This window comes from Heterodontus francisci, chromosome 37 (assembly GCF_036365525.1).
Source record: "Heterodontus francisci isolate sHetFra1 chromosome 37, sHetFra1.hap1, whole genome shotgun sequence".
NCBI lineage: Eukaryota > Metazoa > Chordata > Chondrichthyes > Heterodontiformes > Heterodontidae > Heterodontus > Heterodontus francisci.
In genome coordinates this window covers 3,607,766-3,624,954 of record NC_090407.1, presented here as the reverse complement: position 1 = coordinate 3,624,954, position 17,189 = coordinate 3,607,766, and the positions used below count along the sequence as shown (strand labels likewise).

The 17,189-nt window shown below is 40.7% G+C and overlaps 1 protein-coding gene across 6 annotated transcripts in view; it reads right to left on the bottom strand.

Moving 5' to 3' along the window:
- The window catches only part of cfap74 (cilia and flagella associated protein 74), a 248,984-nt gene that overhangs the window by 208,255 nt on the left and 23,540 nt on the right, over positions 1–17,189 (bottom strand). For all 6 annotated transcript variants that reach the window (XR_010969608.1, XR_010969607.1, XR_010969606.1 and 3 more), the window contains exons 5-6: positions 5,379–5,477; positions 228–332 (exon numbers count right to left, since the gene is read on the bottom strand). Coding sequence is in view for 1 of the 6 variants with exons in the window: in XM_068016858.1 (XP_067872959.1) it covers positions 228–332; positions 5,379–5,477 (204 nt within the window). In the remaining 5 variants the exon portion in view is untranslated. The remainder of the gene's footprint in view (positions 1–227; positions 333–5,378; positions 5,478–17,189) is intronic.

The window sequence follows — 17,189 nt, the reverse complement described above, 5'->3', positions numbered from 1 at the left end:
ATGATGCAATTACTGTAAACTGCTGTTAAATTCTTTGCCCCATGCTAACCGTCCATAGGAAAATCTCAGCTTGAAAAGCTGAAGAGATATATCTACTTTGCTCCTTTAGCACATGTACAGGCCATCCATCAGTGCGTTCAACAAAGAGTTATGAAAATATAATCTGTTACTATGACAAAGTGAAGCATTTGCAGACACCCTTCCTCTCTTGTCAGTCTGTAACTCACTCATTCTCTTGCAATGTCAAAGCAATTTTTGATTCAAGGTCTTCTTCCCCACGAAGCTCTTCACACAGCCGTCTGTGTTGTGCCCGAAGGCGAAACAAAGCAACACTGGAACAACATCAGGAAAAAAATGAGGAATATTAATAATGACAAAAATTATGTCCAAAGACAAGAAATTCCTTATTTTTGCTTTCATCTAATTCTTCCCACCTTCAACATTTGTTATTGTGGAACTAATTAAACAACTTGCATTTATACCATGATTTTAACATTACAAAATGTCCCAAGGCACTTCAGAGGAATGCAATCAGCAAGAAATTGACACTGAGCTAAAGGAGGAGATATTATGATGGTGATGGTGATACAAATACATAAAAGTACATATACACACACACAAGATATTGTACTACCTCTGTCATGGTACATTTGACATTGTAGGTGCCAGGCAGCGGCTTCCAAAAATAGGTAGTTCCTTTTCCTTTATGCTTAATTTTTTCATTACTTGCGTAGTCTACTGGTTTGGGGGAGGGGCACAAAAGGTCAGATTCCTTTTTAAAAAAAAATTCTTTATGCTCATCAAGGTGAGGGATATTGGTGCTGGGGAGCGTGTAGCATTGTAATAGATATCTATGAAAGGTTCACAGTCAGAGATGGAGAGAGAGAGAAATCCAGGTACAGAAAGAAAGAAAGAAAGAATGTGAAATGGACAATGTGAAAGGTCAGGAATGAGTGGAAATGAGTAAATGAAATTCTTTGATAGAAGTGAAAGCAGCAAATTATACCAACGTAGTCAGCAATGTAACAGAAGAAGTCAGTGACAAGGCCTACATAGAATTGGAAAAAGGAGCGTTCCTCATATTCTACCAAAACTAAGACATGTTTAATTTGGAGGAACTGAGTTGAAACAGATCTAGTTCAGGTTGAGAGTAACATCAACCAAGATGAGGCTGGTGTGGATGCATTTGAATGAAGAAAAGCCTGGAAACCCAATCTGGTGAGAGTGGTAGGGTCAATTTTAATGCTACCCATCTGGTGGAAACTAGACAAATGGGCTGTTTAAAAAAAATGAGCAGACTACTTATCTACTCTGGACTTAAACCTTTGGCACCATTTTCATTTCTGGAGGTGAATGAGGCTCCTCTGGCCTTCACAAGAAAACCTGTGGCCTCCTGTGCTCCAGACTCCCCCTCTCTTCCTTTTCGAAATGCCTCCTCATCACTTAGCTGCAAGCTGATGGACAGCCAGGAACTGCCTGATCTTTCCCTGCCAACTGCTGCTGTGTGCCCTCTTAGTCATAGAGTCATAGAGAGATACAGCACTGATACAGGCCCTTCGGCCCACCGAGTCTGTGCCGACCAACAACCACCCATTTATACTAATCCTACATTAATCCCATATTCCCTACCACCTCCCCACCATTCTCCTACCACCTACCTACACTAGGGGCAATTTACAATGGCCAATTTACCTATCAACCTGCAAGTCTTTGGCTGTGGGAAGAAACTGGAGCACCCGGTGGAAACCCACGCGGTCACAGGGAGAACTTGCAAACTCCACACAGGCAGTACCCAGAACTAAACCCGGGTCGCTGGAGCTGTGAGGCTGCGGTGCTAACCACTGCGCCACTGTGCCGCCTCTTCTCACCCATAATGGCTAGAAAGTAGGCTGACGAATTATAAAGGAGGTTTTGGAGTTAAAAACAAACTTCGGGTAGTGAGTGTCTTTGTCACTCACGTGCCTGATCTAACCCTGCTTCAGGTTAACAATCAACCCCAAGGCAGTGTAAAGAGACTCAATGTCCACACTAAGGAGGAGACAATTAGGTCAATTGATGGGTCTGCCAGTACAGACCTGTTTGTGACTGTTGAGGAGTAGGTGAAAATTGCGAGTGCAGGCCTGAATTGGTCAAGGGTGACGATCTCTGGAAGAAATGAGACCAGCAACAGTCCAGATATGACTGTTTAAAGTTGAATAGTGAGGTTATAGTCCAGACAGAATTAGGAACAGGAGTCAAAATGTCGCCAACTAACCTCTACCATAAAATGAGGCTAACGCCATGCAACAATGCTGCTCCTCGTTAGCAGGTTTTATGACACTGTCAGGTTGGGAACTAAGAGAACGAAGAAAAAAAAGTTCCGATGGTGTTGGAGGAGAGTGTGAAGGGAGTAGAGAAATTCAGTCAACTGATGCTGTGAGAGAGGCACTCAATGCAAAGATACTGAAAAGGTAAAAGGCAAGAAAGAGAGGTCCAAGAATTGCTGGAGGCAGGAGAAGTCAGATTTAAAATTTCCTGAAATGATGCAATGTGAATATTAGAGTGCAATAATTATTTTCTAAGTAGGTTAACAACTCCATTAAAATAGAAGAAAAATTACTGCATAAAGATATTTATACACTAATATTCAGGCCCCAGAATTTCATGGCCAATTTGTAAAATGCCAAATAGATTTAATTTGGCCTTAAAAATACACTATACTGTCATCTCACTATTGAATATGATTATGCTGTTGTTGGTACTTGTTAGGACTGACTGACTAACAGGAAAAATCTCTTAGTTCCAACCCTGACATTGTCATAAAACCTGCTGACAAAAGGGAGCACTGTTGCATGGCACAAGGATCTCTGTGGCTGAGGAAAGTGACAACTATCCAATTCTTCTTCTTAACTCTCTCTGGACCATGACCACGATTGAACATGACCCTATTAGTGAACACCAAATAATCATTTCATAGACTATTGCTGATCTCATCGCTTGCAATGCGAAATTAATAATTTCAGTGGGTTTTTATAGAATACTAGCAATTTATCTCCGATTTTGTAACTTGTTTGGAGAGGGATTAACTATCAAGTCTAATTCAGTTTAACCCTAAAATCAGTGGATCCAAAATTCCAAATGGAATTATTAAAGGCGGAGTGGGTAGATTGCCACAGTGGCTGAAGTTTGAGGTGTAAGCAAGTTCCACTGCGATTCCACCATTTCATGCTTTCAATCACCTGCCATAAAGTCATAGAAGCATAGACATTATGTGGCTCGGTCTTTGTTTTAGAACGTTTCTGCAAAGTGCCTTGGCTGTTTTATAATGTTGTTACGGTCAAGTGAGGAGGGGATCACAGTCACCCCTCTTGCCCTTCCTCTTATTTGATCGCAACAGGGTTTATTCCTTTTTTTAAAAACTGTGGTTGTGCTTACACCTCTGAGTGTTTTACCTTTTACCTTTACTGTGATCATGAAAGAACCAATCGGACAGGTTTTCTTGAGGCAAACAGGCAAGTTTTTTTTATAACAAACAAATTGTCAGAAACACTTTCAATCCCCTTTCCAACGCCCCCAATGAGTTATCAATTAATAAAACAACCCATCCCCCAGAGAAACCAATCTGTAAAGTTACGAACTTTAACCCCACACCTTCAGAACATTTGATCCTCAACCCCTTCTCACCATCCCCACAACCAATCGGAGAGGTTTTCCCTGCTCCTACACCCCTCCCAACCTGAAGATTTCACTGCTCCTCCCTCCCCACCAGTGTCACTTCCAAATGGAGTTCTGAAGGCGTGGGACTTCCGTTTGGTGGCCGTAATATCAGCGTGGGACGACTGCCGGGATAAGGTGAGTTGATTTAAATTTATTTCCATTCATTTTAATATGCAAGTGAAGGCCCCACTGCCAAGTGGCAGTGGGCCACACCGAGGCCTCACTACCACTGGTAAAATGCGGCAGGGCCTTGTCGGCATCAGGGGTCATGGCGGGCCACTCCCGCAGGTATTTTACAGGCCCCTCCACCACGACCCCTGACGTCGTGGGGCTGGTAAAATTCAGCCTGATGGGTGAACTGGACTTGGTTAAGGTACAGGCAGCAGAGTTTTGGATAACTTCAAGTTTACAGAGGGTAGAATGTGGGAGACCAGCCAGGAGTGTGTTGAAATAGTCAAGTCTAGAGGCAACAAATGCATGAAAAAGGGTTTCAGCAGCAGATGAGCTGAGATGGGGCAAAGTCAAGCGATGTTACAGAAGTGGAAATAGGTGGTTTAAGTGATTGAGTGAATACGTGGTCGGAAGCTCATCACGGGGCCAAATATGACACCAAGATTGCGAATAGACTGGTTTAGTCTCAGACTGATGCCAGGGAGAGGGATGGAATCAGTAGCTAAGGAAAAAGGTTTGGAGGAAGGATTGAAAACAATGGCTTCAGTCTTCCCAATATTTAATTAAGGACAATAAAGATATTTGAATAAATTAATATTCTGTGCAGCATTGTTATAATGCATCAGTCATGGTTCAGTGGTAGTACTTTCACCTGAGTCAGAAAGTTGTGGGTTCAAATCCCACTCCAGTACTAAGGGAGTTCTACACTGTCAGAGGCACCGTCTTTTAGATGAAATGTTAAACCGAGATCCCATCTGCCTTTTCAGGTGGACGTAAAAGATTCCATGGCACTACTTCGAAGGAGTGCAGGGCAGTCCTCCCCATTGTCCTGGTCGATGCTTATCCCTCAACCACTATCTTGTCACCATCACATTGCTGTTCATGGGATTTTGCTGTGTGCAAATTGCATGCTGCAGTTCCTGAATTACAACAGTGACTACACTTCAAAACTATTTCATTGGCAGTAAAACACCGTATAACATCCTGATGTTGAGAAAGGCACTATATAGATGCAAGTTCCTTCTTCAACCTAATATATTTACAAGCCTTGGGATGTTTGTCTTATCTTCAAAGCTCATAATTTATACCATAAATTGAAAAAAACTAAAATAAATAATAGTTTTCTAAGCACAAGGTGTTACTAACTGTATAAAGACAATTCATAACCAGGCTGAATTTTAGATGTCAAAACAATGAAAATGATTTCCAGCATCCACAGTTTTTTGCTTTTATTTTAATGAAAATGATGATATCAAGATAATAATTTTCTATTCCTATTGTGCAGCCAACACCAGGATGTACTGCTATTCCAAATGAAATTGGTTCCCAAGTAAAGAGAAAGAGAGAGAAGCAGAAATAAAGACAAGTTGAGAACTTATGAAGAAAACAGAGCAAATAGATTAATTTATTTACATACACTGCTAAGCAATATTAAATTCACTGGATGCTGGAAGAATTTGATTCAGACAGATGTGTGATGCAATGAACTAAACAGCAGAAAGATCACATACTTGTTGCTGGCAGTTTGCTGCTCTTGAATATCGTCTTCCACTTTCTCTTTCTCCTTCTCCAAAGTTTCTATCCTCCTGGCACATTCTTTTAATTCTTCTCTAAAATTCGAAAGCATGCCGATGAAAGAACATGCAGATGTAAGTGGACAGCTTTCAGAACAACATGCATCTAACATTTCTGGAAATTCTGTTATTTCAATTGAATTTGTAAGCTGCTTTTATACTGAGTGAAACTGTAACGGTTAGCCTTTAAACACTGAGGTTGCATTTCAACACTAACATTTTAAAAAGCAAAAATTATGCATTTCAGGTTTAGCCACAGGACGCAGTCATGCTGAAACTACCAGTGTGTGAATGCTTAACATTTTCATACAAAATTCCTCGCTTTTATTTTAGTGGTGGCATTAACCCACTTATTTGAAGTTGGTTAACACCTCATTGAAATAGTGGAGAGAGGAATTGCAGATAAACACGTTAAGCAGCTGTACTTTCATAGGCCACAGTGTAATTTTGCAGCCAGTGAATATAAAATTTGCTATGGCTTTACACATTTAACGGTTTTGTTTTATAATTATTAGCCTAAAGAGAAATAAGGGGAGAAAATTCAGAACATATTCTTCATCTTGATAAATACAAAAATTTTGCAACAAATTTAAAGAAATGGATAAAAGAAAATAAAGATTCCTGGTATAGGACAAAATAACTGCACAATTTTTTTCCCTGATTTGACACCTCACCTGTACCATCTAAAATTCGCTGGCTGGTATTCTCATATATTTTCCGGTGGTTGGGATTCTAATTTCTCAATTAATATCAACTAATTCACTGACATCTTGACAAAGTTAAAAACATAATTTTACTTTTTATTTAAATAAAATGTATGTTCAATTTGTTTTGATTAGCACAGAAGTTTTATTTATCCATTTCCATAATTAAATAACTAGAAAATTTAAGGGAAATTGGTAATCAAGTTTGAATGACATTTTCTCCTCATACACTGTTAATGACTTGGATGAAAATGTAGAGGGCACGATTAGTAAGTTTGCAGATGACACCAAAATTGGTGGTATAGTGAACAGTGAAGAAGGTTGTCTAAGGTTACAACAGGAAATAGATCAACTGGGAAAATGGGCAAGGGATTGGCAAATGGAATTTAATGCAGTTTGGGAAGTTAAACCAGGGCAGGAGATATACAGTGAATGGCAGGGCCCTGGGGAGTGTTGTTGAGCAGAGAGACCTTGGGGTGCAAGTACATAGTTCCCTGAAAGTGGCAACACAGGTAGACAGGGTGGTGAAGAAGGCGTATGGCATGCTTGCCTTCATCGGCCGAGGCACGGAGTACAAGAGTTGGGACGTCATGTTACAGTTGTACATAACATTGGTTAGGCTGCACATGGAGTACCGTGTGCAGTTCTGGTCGCCATACTACTAGAAAGATGTGATTAAGCTAGAGAGGGTGCAGAAAAGATTCACAAGGATGTTGCCTGGTTTGGAGGGCTTGAGTTATAAAGAGAGATTGGATAGGCTGGGTCTGTTTTCCCTGGAGCAAAGGAGGCTGAGAGGGGACATGATAGAGGTATATAAAATTATGAGAGTCATAGATAGGGTAGATAGCCAGAGTCTTTTTCCCCTGGTAGGGGTGACTAAAACTAGAGGGCATAGATTTAAGGTGAGCTGGAGGAGGTTTAAAAGGGATCAAAGGGGTACATTTTTCACACAAAGAATAGTGGGTATCTGGAATGAGCTGCCAGAGGAGGGGGTGGAGGCAGGAACAGTAGCAACATTTAAGAGGCATCTGGACAGGTTCTTGAATGAGCAAGGCATAGAGGGATATGGAATTAATGCAGGTAGGTGGGATTAGTATAGATAGGCATTATGGTCGGCATGGACGTGGTGGGTCGAAGGGCCTGTTTCTATGCTGTACGACTCTATGATTCTATGACTGTGAATAAGGTGAAATCGTGTCTACTGTCTTGTGTGTTATATTTTAGTCATTTCAAATGGTTGGTTAAAAAAATTAACCCTTTAATAATTTGTAGTACTCTAGAAAATACAAATATGGTTACAAACATTTCTTTATTCATATCCCAACACAACTTAAAAGTTATTCTTATTCTGAAAATGTGTCAGTTTTAACCATCTATCCATCTAGGTTTTGCATCTAGCATGTCTGTCACACCTCAAAGTGGCACTGTTGAAAATGCACATATGGAAACTCCAAATCATACTTGCACCAATTGATAGAAAAACATATTTCTAATACAGTAACACATCCCAACTAATCAGACAGGGAACTTATCAATAAGCAATTACCATGTTATCAATCGAAGCATTAAGAAAGAGCAAACAATGCCTGTCATTTTCTGCTGGTTTCTTCTGCCCTTGATAAGATGGGCTCTCCCCGAGGGGTCACGCTGCAGATAAGCATCCCCAGTGTGGAGCATTAAGAGACCAATAAACTATTCTATTCTGGTGAGTCTCAGGAGAACAAGCAGGATTCTTACTTTGTAGGTTTTCTTTAAAACAGACAAACTTTCCTGAGCAACGGTAATTAGCTTTTAGTTGACCTCTGGTGCTCCTATTTACATCACTTCCCCCAAACAGGAGACCAAACAGCAAAGAGATCATTTTTATGCTTTACTCCAGTTAGATATTGTGGCCTTATTTTAAAGATACCTTCACTTAGGAGTAAACAGCTTTCCTTAAGGCATCTCTTTACACCTACTAGGAAAGGTCCATCAAAACTTAAATAGTTCAACACTCTAGTACTTAATATATATTAAATTCTGTGTTATCTTGTAGAACACTCCTTCCAGTTTACCATAACTAAAAGATGACTGAAAAATTAACTTCCCGCATAAAGATGGCAATAAAACACTGAATATAAACCTTTAACAAAGCTACATACTGTAAAACCTTACTATTGATAGCGAACTGAAATATTCAGTGGTTCAATCCTACAGGCAGAGTCATTCTTCGTAATGATCAAAATCTTTGAACTGTGATGGGAATTACCAGCTCCCAGTTATGTAAACATATTAATATAGCCTGGAGCAGAGTATGTCAGCCATGAAGTTGGTGAAACTGATATCTGCCGATGTGATTATAGTCAAAATGGCTCCACAACTGAATCTCCAGGCTTTATGTTTCAGCCATTCCACAAATAAATTGAATATTCTAGCAGTTGGCAATGCACTCTCTCTAACACAAAGTCATAATATCAATATTCAGACTACACAATATGACTTTCTCTCTCTCTTATATGATCAAGGGGAAGGTACGAGACTAGGTGGTTGATGGGGAAAACAGGTAATGGCTTGATGGGCCTGTTTCTCTGTTGTCACTTGATTTGTATTATATTCTGTATGTATATTATATATTTTTTAAATGACTATGGCATTAAAAAATCTCAACCTTGATTCATTGTTAGTAATTTTGTAACTACAACTATATAAACTGTAGGCAACCCAAAATGGGGAGTGAGGTGAGTCAGTGGTAATACTCAGCACCTTCATATGTTGCCAAAAAGCTAATTTATGAACAACTAAATATCCAACAAACTGTTCGCAATATTTGAGAACTCACATGACATTCCACTATCACATGTTTTAACAGACATTTATTTTGAATGAGTTACTGTATCTGTTAAAATAGCAGACAGAAATGTGATGGAAATGCATTAAGCATTCATACATTAATATTGCATGCTACTTTCTAAGCCAGTATTGGTAATGTTTTAAGAATTATTTAAGACTGTTACATCTGTTGTTATGTCTGTCATCTACTTGTTTTGCTTAGATACATGGTCAGAGAGAGAAGACATCAAAGCAGCTGTGTACAGCGAATGCAGAGAAGCACAAAGTCCAGGCTCCAAAACACACGTAGTTTATTTATGAATATGTATTTCTATCAAAGACAAAGTGCCCTATTATATAAAACACATACACATATAAATTAGACAAAGGTGGCTCGTAGAGATATTACAATGGCAGTGAGATATATATCAGAAAAAAACTGGGGAAAGATACAAAGGCAAACACTATACTGCGCCCCCGAAGAAACCACTGAGAAAAGAATAATACTCCTGTAAGCTGGAATTCCCTTTTCTGCTCAACTTTGTCCTGATTTTTGGAGATTACCTTTTGACATAATTATTTCTCTTCCTCCATCCCAAAAAAATATCGACGTTAAAACCTATGCCAGGCATGACAATGGAAAAACATAGATGAGCATGATGTGTTCACAAATGTTGATAAAAAGATTAAAATTCAGATAATACGAAAGGGTTCATCAGTAAAGTTACAATACTAAGTCAAATGAGGAGATACTTAAGAAACATCAGAGGTTTGAAACTGGCGTGAATAAAGAGTAAAAGATTTGCAAACAAACTGGGAAAGGAAGAAGTTGAGGCCAGAAACATAAGAAGTTGCAGGCAATAGATGCAATGGAGTAGGCATGAGGATAAAAAAGTCTGTTGAAAAAAAAGGAAAGCTGAAGACTGGAATTAGGGGAAACAATTTTAGAAAACTGCAAAGATAGGAAGAATGAATTACATTGAACGTATAGCACAGAAACAGACCAACAGGTCCATGCCAGTGTTTTTTTTAAATTCATTCATGGGATGTGGGCGTCGCTGGCCAGGCCAGCACTTATTGCCCATCCCTAATTGTCCTTGAAAAGGTGGTGGTGAGCTGCCTTCTTGAACCGCTGCAGTCCGTGTGGGGTAGATACACACACAGTGCTGTTAGGAAGGGAGTTCCAGGATTTTGACCCAGCGACAGTGAAGGAACGGCGATATAGTTACAAGTTATGCTCCACACGAGCCTCCTCCTGTCTCCTTCTTTGGCTCTGTGGTAATTTTTTGTCTGATTATGCTCCTGGGAAGTGTCTGGGAATGTTTTACTATGTTAAGGGTGCAATATAAGAGCAAGGTGTTGTTGATGTTGTACTTCATCTAACCCTACCAACATAACCTCCTATTCCTTTCAATTATTCCATGTGGTAGCAAGTTCCACATTCTAACCACTGTCTGGGTAAAGAGATTTCTCTTGAATTCTTAAATGGATTTATTAGTGGCTATCTTATATTAATAATCCTGAATTTTGGAGTCATCCACAAGTGTAAACATCTTGAAGGGTTTTACAGAAATATAGGAGTGCAATCCTTGGAAAATTACTATAGGACAGCATGGCTCCCAGAATGACTGCCCTTGGCTTCAAGGCAGCATTTGACCAAGTGTGGCAAAATGGAGACCTGGTAAAACTGAAGTCAATGGAAGTCAGGGGGAAAACTCTCTGCTGGGCGGAGTCATAACTAGCGCAAAGGAAGATGGTTATGGTTGTTGGAGGTCAATCACCACAGTCCCAGGACATCATTGCAGGAGTTCCTCAGGGTAGTGTCCTAGGCCCAACCATCTTCAGCTGCTTCATCAATGACCTTCCCTCCATCATAAGGTCAGAAGTGGGGATGTTCACTGATGACTGCACAATGTTCAGCACCATTCACAACTCCTCAGATACTGAAGCAGCCCATGTCGAGATGCAGCAAGAACTGGACAACATCCAGGCTTGGGCTGATAAATGGCAAGTTACATTCATGCCACACAAGTGCCAGGCAATGACCATCTCAAATAAGAGAGAATCTAACCATCTCCCCTTGACATTCAATGGCAATACCATCGCTCAATCTCCCACTATCAACATCCTGGGGGTCACCATTGACCAGAAACTGAACTGGACCAGCCACATAAATACTGTTGCTACAACAGCAGGTCAGAGGCTCGGAATTCTGTGGCGAGTAACTCACCTCCTGTCTCCCCAATGCCTGTCCACCATCTACAAGGCACAAGACAGGAGTGTGATGGAATACTCTCCACTTGCCCAGAATGAGTGCAGCTCGATCAACATTCAAGAAGCTTGACACCATCCAGGACAAAGCAGCCCGCTTGATTGGCACCCGATCCACCACCTTCAACATTCACTCCCTTCAACAGCGATGCACAATGGCAGCAGTGTGCACAATTTACAACAGGGTTGTCCAACCTTTTCGAATAGGGTGCTACATTTACAATATTTGTCTTACATAGGGGGCCGGCGAGGAAGCACATTCCAGGGCCTGCTACAGAGGATACAATGCACAAGGGCTGAATTGGAAAGATAAAGGCATTAATAATTTATCTTACTACTGTTACGACCAGGTGAGAAAGGTGTCTGGGGTCCCTCTCAGCCTTCACCTGGTCTTACCGTAACGGGGTTTAATTTTAAACACACCAGTTTTTAGCTCCCCCTTGGTGAATCCTTGTTCACTGCTTTCCAATTATAAGGCAAAGAAACCAGCACAAACAGGCTTTCTTATGTTTAAAGAAGAAAAGTTGAAATTTATTAAACGTAAACTCGAATTCGGATGACGCCTATGGATACAGGACGCGCCCACGCTAGCATGCATTTGCGATACACAAATGCAAATAGAGACAGAAAAGAACAAAAGAAAAATAATAAAATGGAAAAGCTTGAGGCAATATCTGAAGAGATTTTATTACGGTTCTTCGAGCTCACTGTCGAGTCCTTGATTGTAGGTAGATCTTGCTTTCATTGGGGCCCAGTACTGTTCTTAAACCTTGTTCGCTGAAGGAGACTTTTCTCTTTTGGGTTTCATGTGTCTTCAGTGGATTCAGAGGCTAGTGAGAAAGAGATGAGAGCAGACAGGACAGATCTTCTCAGTCCAGGAGCAAACAGACACTCTCAGTTCAAACTCTCTGTGGCCAGTTCAAAAGACCCTGGAACAGCCAGGTAGTCATGTGACCAGCTGGTCTAACCAGTCCTGGCCCTTGTGGATTGTATTCTCCTTAGCAGGCCCTGGAATGTGCTTCCTCACCTTCCATGTCTGTTAGTATGCAAATATTTTTTTTCCAGCAACAGCTGATCTGTTTAACAAGTCATTTCCTCGCTCCAACAACAGTTAAAAATCAATGTTCATGACAAAATTGATGTGTCTCATTTTTGGCAGGTGGGGGCCTAGCATGACACTATTAATAAAAATAACAAATGTTAATTTTTGCGAAGAAACTTTAAATGAGAAGGTTAATTTATTGACTTACTTTCTTGTCACTATGTTGGACAATGATTTAATGAGATATCTGGCAATTGTTTGCTGACACAAGTAGTCAATGTTTGCCTGCACACTTGTTGTAGCGATGCGGATTATTCCGGATAGATGTCCATCTGTCAGGAATGATCTTGATCACACTCTCCCCCTCTCTCCGGGCTGGATTTTACCGTAGGCGGACGAGAATTTTCCACCAACGTAAAAGTGATCCCCGGGCTTTAATTGTCCTGAGGCGGATCTTCCACCCGCTTGAGGGAGGAAGACACGCTTCATTGGCCGGCAGCTCTTAGTCCCAGCAGCGCCACTGGGAGCGGTGGCCACTGACGGGACAGCAGCCCAGCCGGGGATTCCCTGGTGAGGCTGGAGTGGTCATTTGGGGGGAGGGGGGGGCGTCTTGGGTCCCAAGGGTGGGTTGGGAAGTGGGGGTGGCACTCAATTGGACACACTGTGCCCGACTGCCATGGTCTCCCCCCCACTGCCGGGGCACGGAAAGGCCAGCAGCCATCGCTGGGCAGCCTTTCACGTCCCCAGCACGCCCGCTTGCCATGGGTAAAATACCCATGGAGGTGGGCGAGGGCCCTTAAAGGGCCACTTAAGGCCTTGATTGGCCTTGGGCAGGGGGCCGTTTCTTGGCCCCCACCGATGCCGTAAACTTGACCAGAGGCGGGAGCAGGGCAGGTAGGCTTCCTGGAGCCTCCTGTTCAATTTTACGCCACCCCTACGCCACCATCCGACCTGCTGGACGACATAAAATTCAGCCCTCTGTCTCTCCCTCTCTCTATGTCTCTCCCCCATCTCCCTGTGTCCCCTCCTCTTTGTCTCTCTGTCCCTCCCTCTCTCTCCCCTGTCTCTGTGTCCCCACTCTCTCTGCTCCTCTCTCGCTGTCCTCTCTCTCTCTCTCTTTGCCCTCTCTCTCTCTCTTTGCCCTCATGTCCCTTTCTCTGTTGGACAAGATGCACTGCAGCAACTCACCAAGGCTCCTTTGACAGCACCTTCCAAACCCATGACCTCTACCGCCTGCAAGTTCCCCTCCAAGCTACACACCATCCTGCCTAGTGTAGGTAGGTGGTAGGGAATATGGGATTACTGCAGGTAGTATAAATGGGTGGTTGTTGGTCGGCACAGACTCGGTGGGTCGAAGGGCCTGTTTCAGTGCTGTATCTCTAAATAAAAATAAATAAATATATCGCTGTTCCTTCACTGTCACTGGGTCAAAATCCTGGAACTCCCTTCCTAACAGCACTGTTGATGTACCTGCACCACAAGGACTGCAGTGGTTCATGAAGGCTCAAGGGCAATTAGGGATGGGCAATAAATGCTGGACTAGCCAGCAATGCCCACAGCCCATGAATGAAAAAAAAAGTAAGTAAACACCTGCCTGTACCTCATTGTAACAACATGACTCTAAAGAATTCTACAAGAGATGTTTTGGTAATAAGTTATGTAACAATTTGTAATAAATAACAAGTATTTCCAGCAATCACAGATTGAGAAACAGAATAAGTATAAGTTGAGTTATAATGAAAGATATGCAAGAATCGTCAATTTAATTTTGGTCAGTCATTACTCAGGCATATACACAGCCAAAACCAACAAAGGGCCCAGATCCATATCTATACCTAATCCACATTTACCATTTTATGTCATAAATGCACAAAGTATATTTTTAGCTTGTTATTATTAAAAATTATTAAATTAATTCCATTCGCTGTGAAAGCCCCAATGATAATGAATAATGAGAGTATATCATTATCGACATAACGGCATAACTGTTGGCTGATACTGGAGTACAAAATGGCAGGAAAATTATTTGCATTTCTAGCATAGGTCCAAACAGTTTACAGAGATTGGATGTTAAGAAAACACAGAAGAAAAAGTATTTTGTAAACATATTAAAAAATAAAATTGATTCCATCCAGACATTTAAACAATCTGCAATAAACAGGGAAAAGAAATGCAAATTTACATCAGATAAATGAATAGCTGAAAAATACATTAACACAACTATAGGTAAGTGGTTAACATAACAAAATACAAGAGTACTGTACTCCATTATGAAAATATAAATATATTTGGATAGCAATGTTAGCAGGCATCTACCTAGTGCTGGAATTTTTTCTGTCTGAATCTGAACAGCTGAAAGAGCAATGAAGCAGTAAAGTGTCAGAATCCCTCAGTGAGATGCTCTAATTACTGCCATAGATCATTCCCAACCTCACAACATGCCATGTGCAAATGAACTGCCTGACTGCAAAATGTCACAAATAATGCAACACCTTTTCATTTTAAGGGCAAACAATTTTGTCGTGATTGTCATGCTTTTATCAAATATTCATTTAATTTAATTCTAAAGTATTATGTTCTTAATACACAAAATGAACATTCGACTGTCCCAAATACATTCTTGTGATAATATCTGGTGGATACACAGAACTATTTCGAATGCTAACCTATTGTACTGTATTAAGAACATTGCAAACACTCTGGGAGGGGACAACAGTCTTCTAGCTGGAAGGTAAAAAGGCATCTGGGGTGAATTTTAGAGGGGGAAAAACATTGTTTTCTATCATTTGGTTCAGAACATCAAAAATGTAACCACCAGAAAATAAATTCAAAGTCTTACAATGCTGAACTCCTAGCAAGGCTACCAATTTGCAATTATCATCCAGAAAAGTTGTTGGTAACATGGAATATGAACACTGGCAAAAACTTCCAGAAGATACCACAGTCCCATACAATAAAAACAGAATTTTCCATAAACCAATAAACCAATGGAGTAATTATAAATGGCCAGAATCACGGACTGAAATGTTCAAACTGACAAAGAAAACCTGGAATCCAATGTAATAAATTTAATTTGTTCTGTTACCTTTAAATAATAGCCTACCTGTAAAACATAGTTTAGGAGTGAGTCGAGTCAAAAATTAGGCACTTGACCCTGCGAGAATACATGCAAACATTCCAACAGCAATTCTGGGTGGAAATGTTAGTGCAGAATGTCTTAAGTTCTGAGCAAACCTATGTTTACAGATAAAGAACTGGATGTTTTGGTAGAGAATGTAGTGGCCACAAGGCAAGTCATTTTGGTTTCAAAGAATGCCCCAAATGCCAAGACAAAAGAGGCAAGTTCTTTACACAGAGGGTGGTGAGTGCCTGGAACTTGCTGCCGGGGGAGGTGGTGGAAGCAGGTACGATAGCGACGTTTAAGAGGCATCTTGACAAATACATGAATAGGATGGGAATAGAGGGATACGGTCCCCAGAAGTGCAGAAGGTTTTAGTTTAGACAGGCATCAAGATCGGTACAGGCTTGGAGGGCCGAATGACCTGTTCCTGTGCTGTACTGTTCTTTGAAAGTTGATTACCAGTCATTTAAATAATAAGTTCACAAGCTAAAGAATCTAACAGGACATTCATAAATTTAGTAATTATATCAAAAGGGCAGAAAAAAGGAAAGAAAGAGAATTATAACAGAGGCAATAAAAATTAACCCAGAGCAAGACCAGAAAAGCAAAATATATTCAAAGCACAGCAAAGAAAGGTTTCCTCGAAGCATGCCTTTTTGTTTATCATTACAGAAAAATGAAATGCATGTTGACGAACATGTCACCTAACATAAACTGTTGCTTACAATACCATTTATCTATAGGAAGTAACTGTGAAGGTGCAGAACTAACTCCTCCACTCAAATCTATTATTGACTTCTTTTTCCCAATGGACCTGGATCTTCTCTTTAGAAAGCAGTCAAATATTGTCCCAACCTCCAATCATATATGTAACACAAGTTACTCAAATTGCAATCTTCAGCATGAGAAAATCTATCTTTGACATAAGTGATTACAAAATTTATTGCACATAAACTCTATGGATATTGGTATGCAAGTCTCTAAGGCTCGAGCATTAATGCATTAACAGGATAATGACCAGACAGCAGAGATCTTGCATAAGGCTGTGGAGGGAAAAAAATCAGAAAATATGGAATGGTTCCCCTTGATCTAAATGAGTTACAGGAATTCCAGAATGGGTCCAGCGCAGTCCAATACCATAACAGTTGCTGTACAATCTGTTGTGACCTATGCGTGGAGTGAACTATATAGAATTAATTCTTAGATAACTGCATGCAGTCATCTATCAGGTAAAGAAAGCCCGAAATAAAGGATGCCAAGCAAGTTGGTGACAGGAAGCTGTGATCTTCTTTTGAGGGAGACCAGGTGAAGGATTTTTAACGAATGTTCTATTATAGCTGTAGTTAAAAAATGAAACAAAATCAAGACGTGTTGAGAGAGCACCAGTAGCAATATAATTATTGACTTTATTTCATAATCCTTTACCATGCCAAAAATATGTTCCAAAATAATAGCCCTAATTTAAACCTAACCTGCCAGGTAGGAATGGAGCGGGTCCAGGTTGGGCATCTATTTGACATCCAGCCTGATTTAATGTTCCATTGACTTCGGATGGGTTGTAAAATGGTTGGCTCACCCAAACTGTTCCCACTGCGCAGGTCAGGTTGCAATCAGGACCAATTTCTTATGTGCATAATACCTATATTGGTGCTGCCCACAGTGATTAAGTTTCAGGATCTATTCTGCTTATTAATGGTCCTTCGGTTTTATGACAGATTACTTTCTTGGGGGAGAACTGCTTGACTACAGTATTTTCACAGTGCGTCAGAAGTGTGCCCAGGTAAAACTGGCAAGCTTGGATT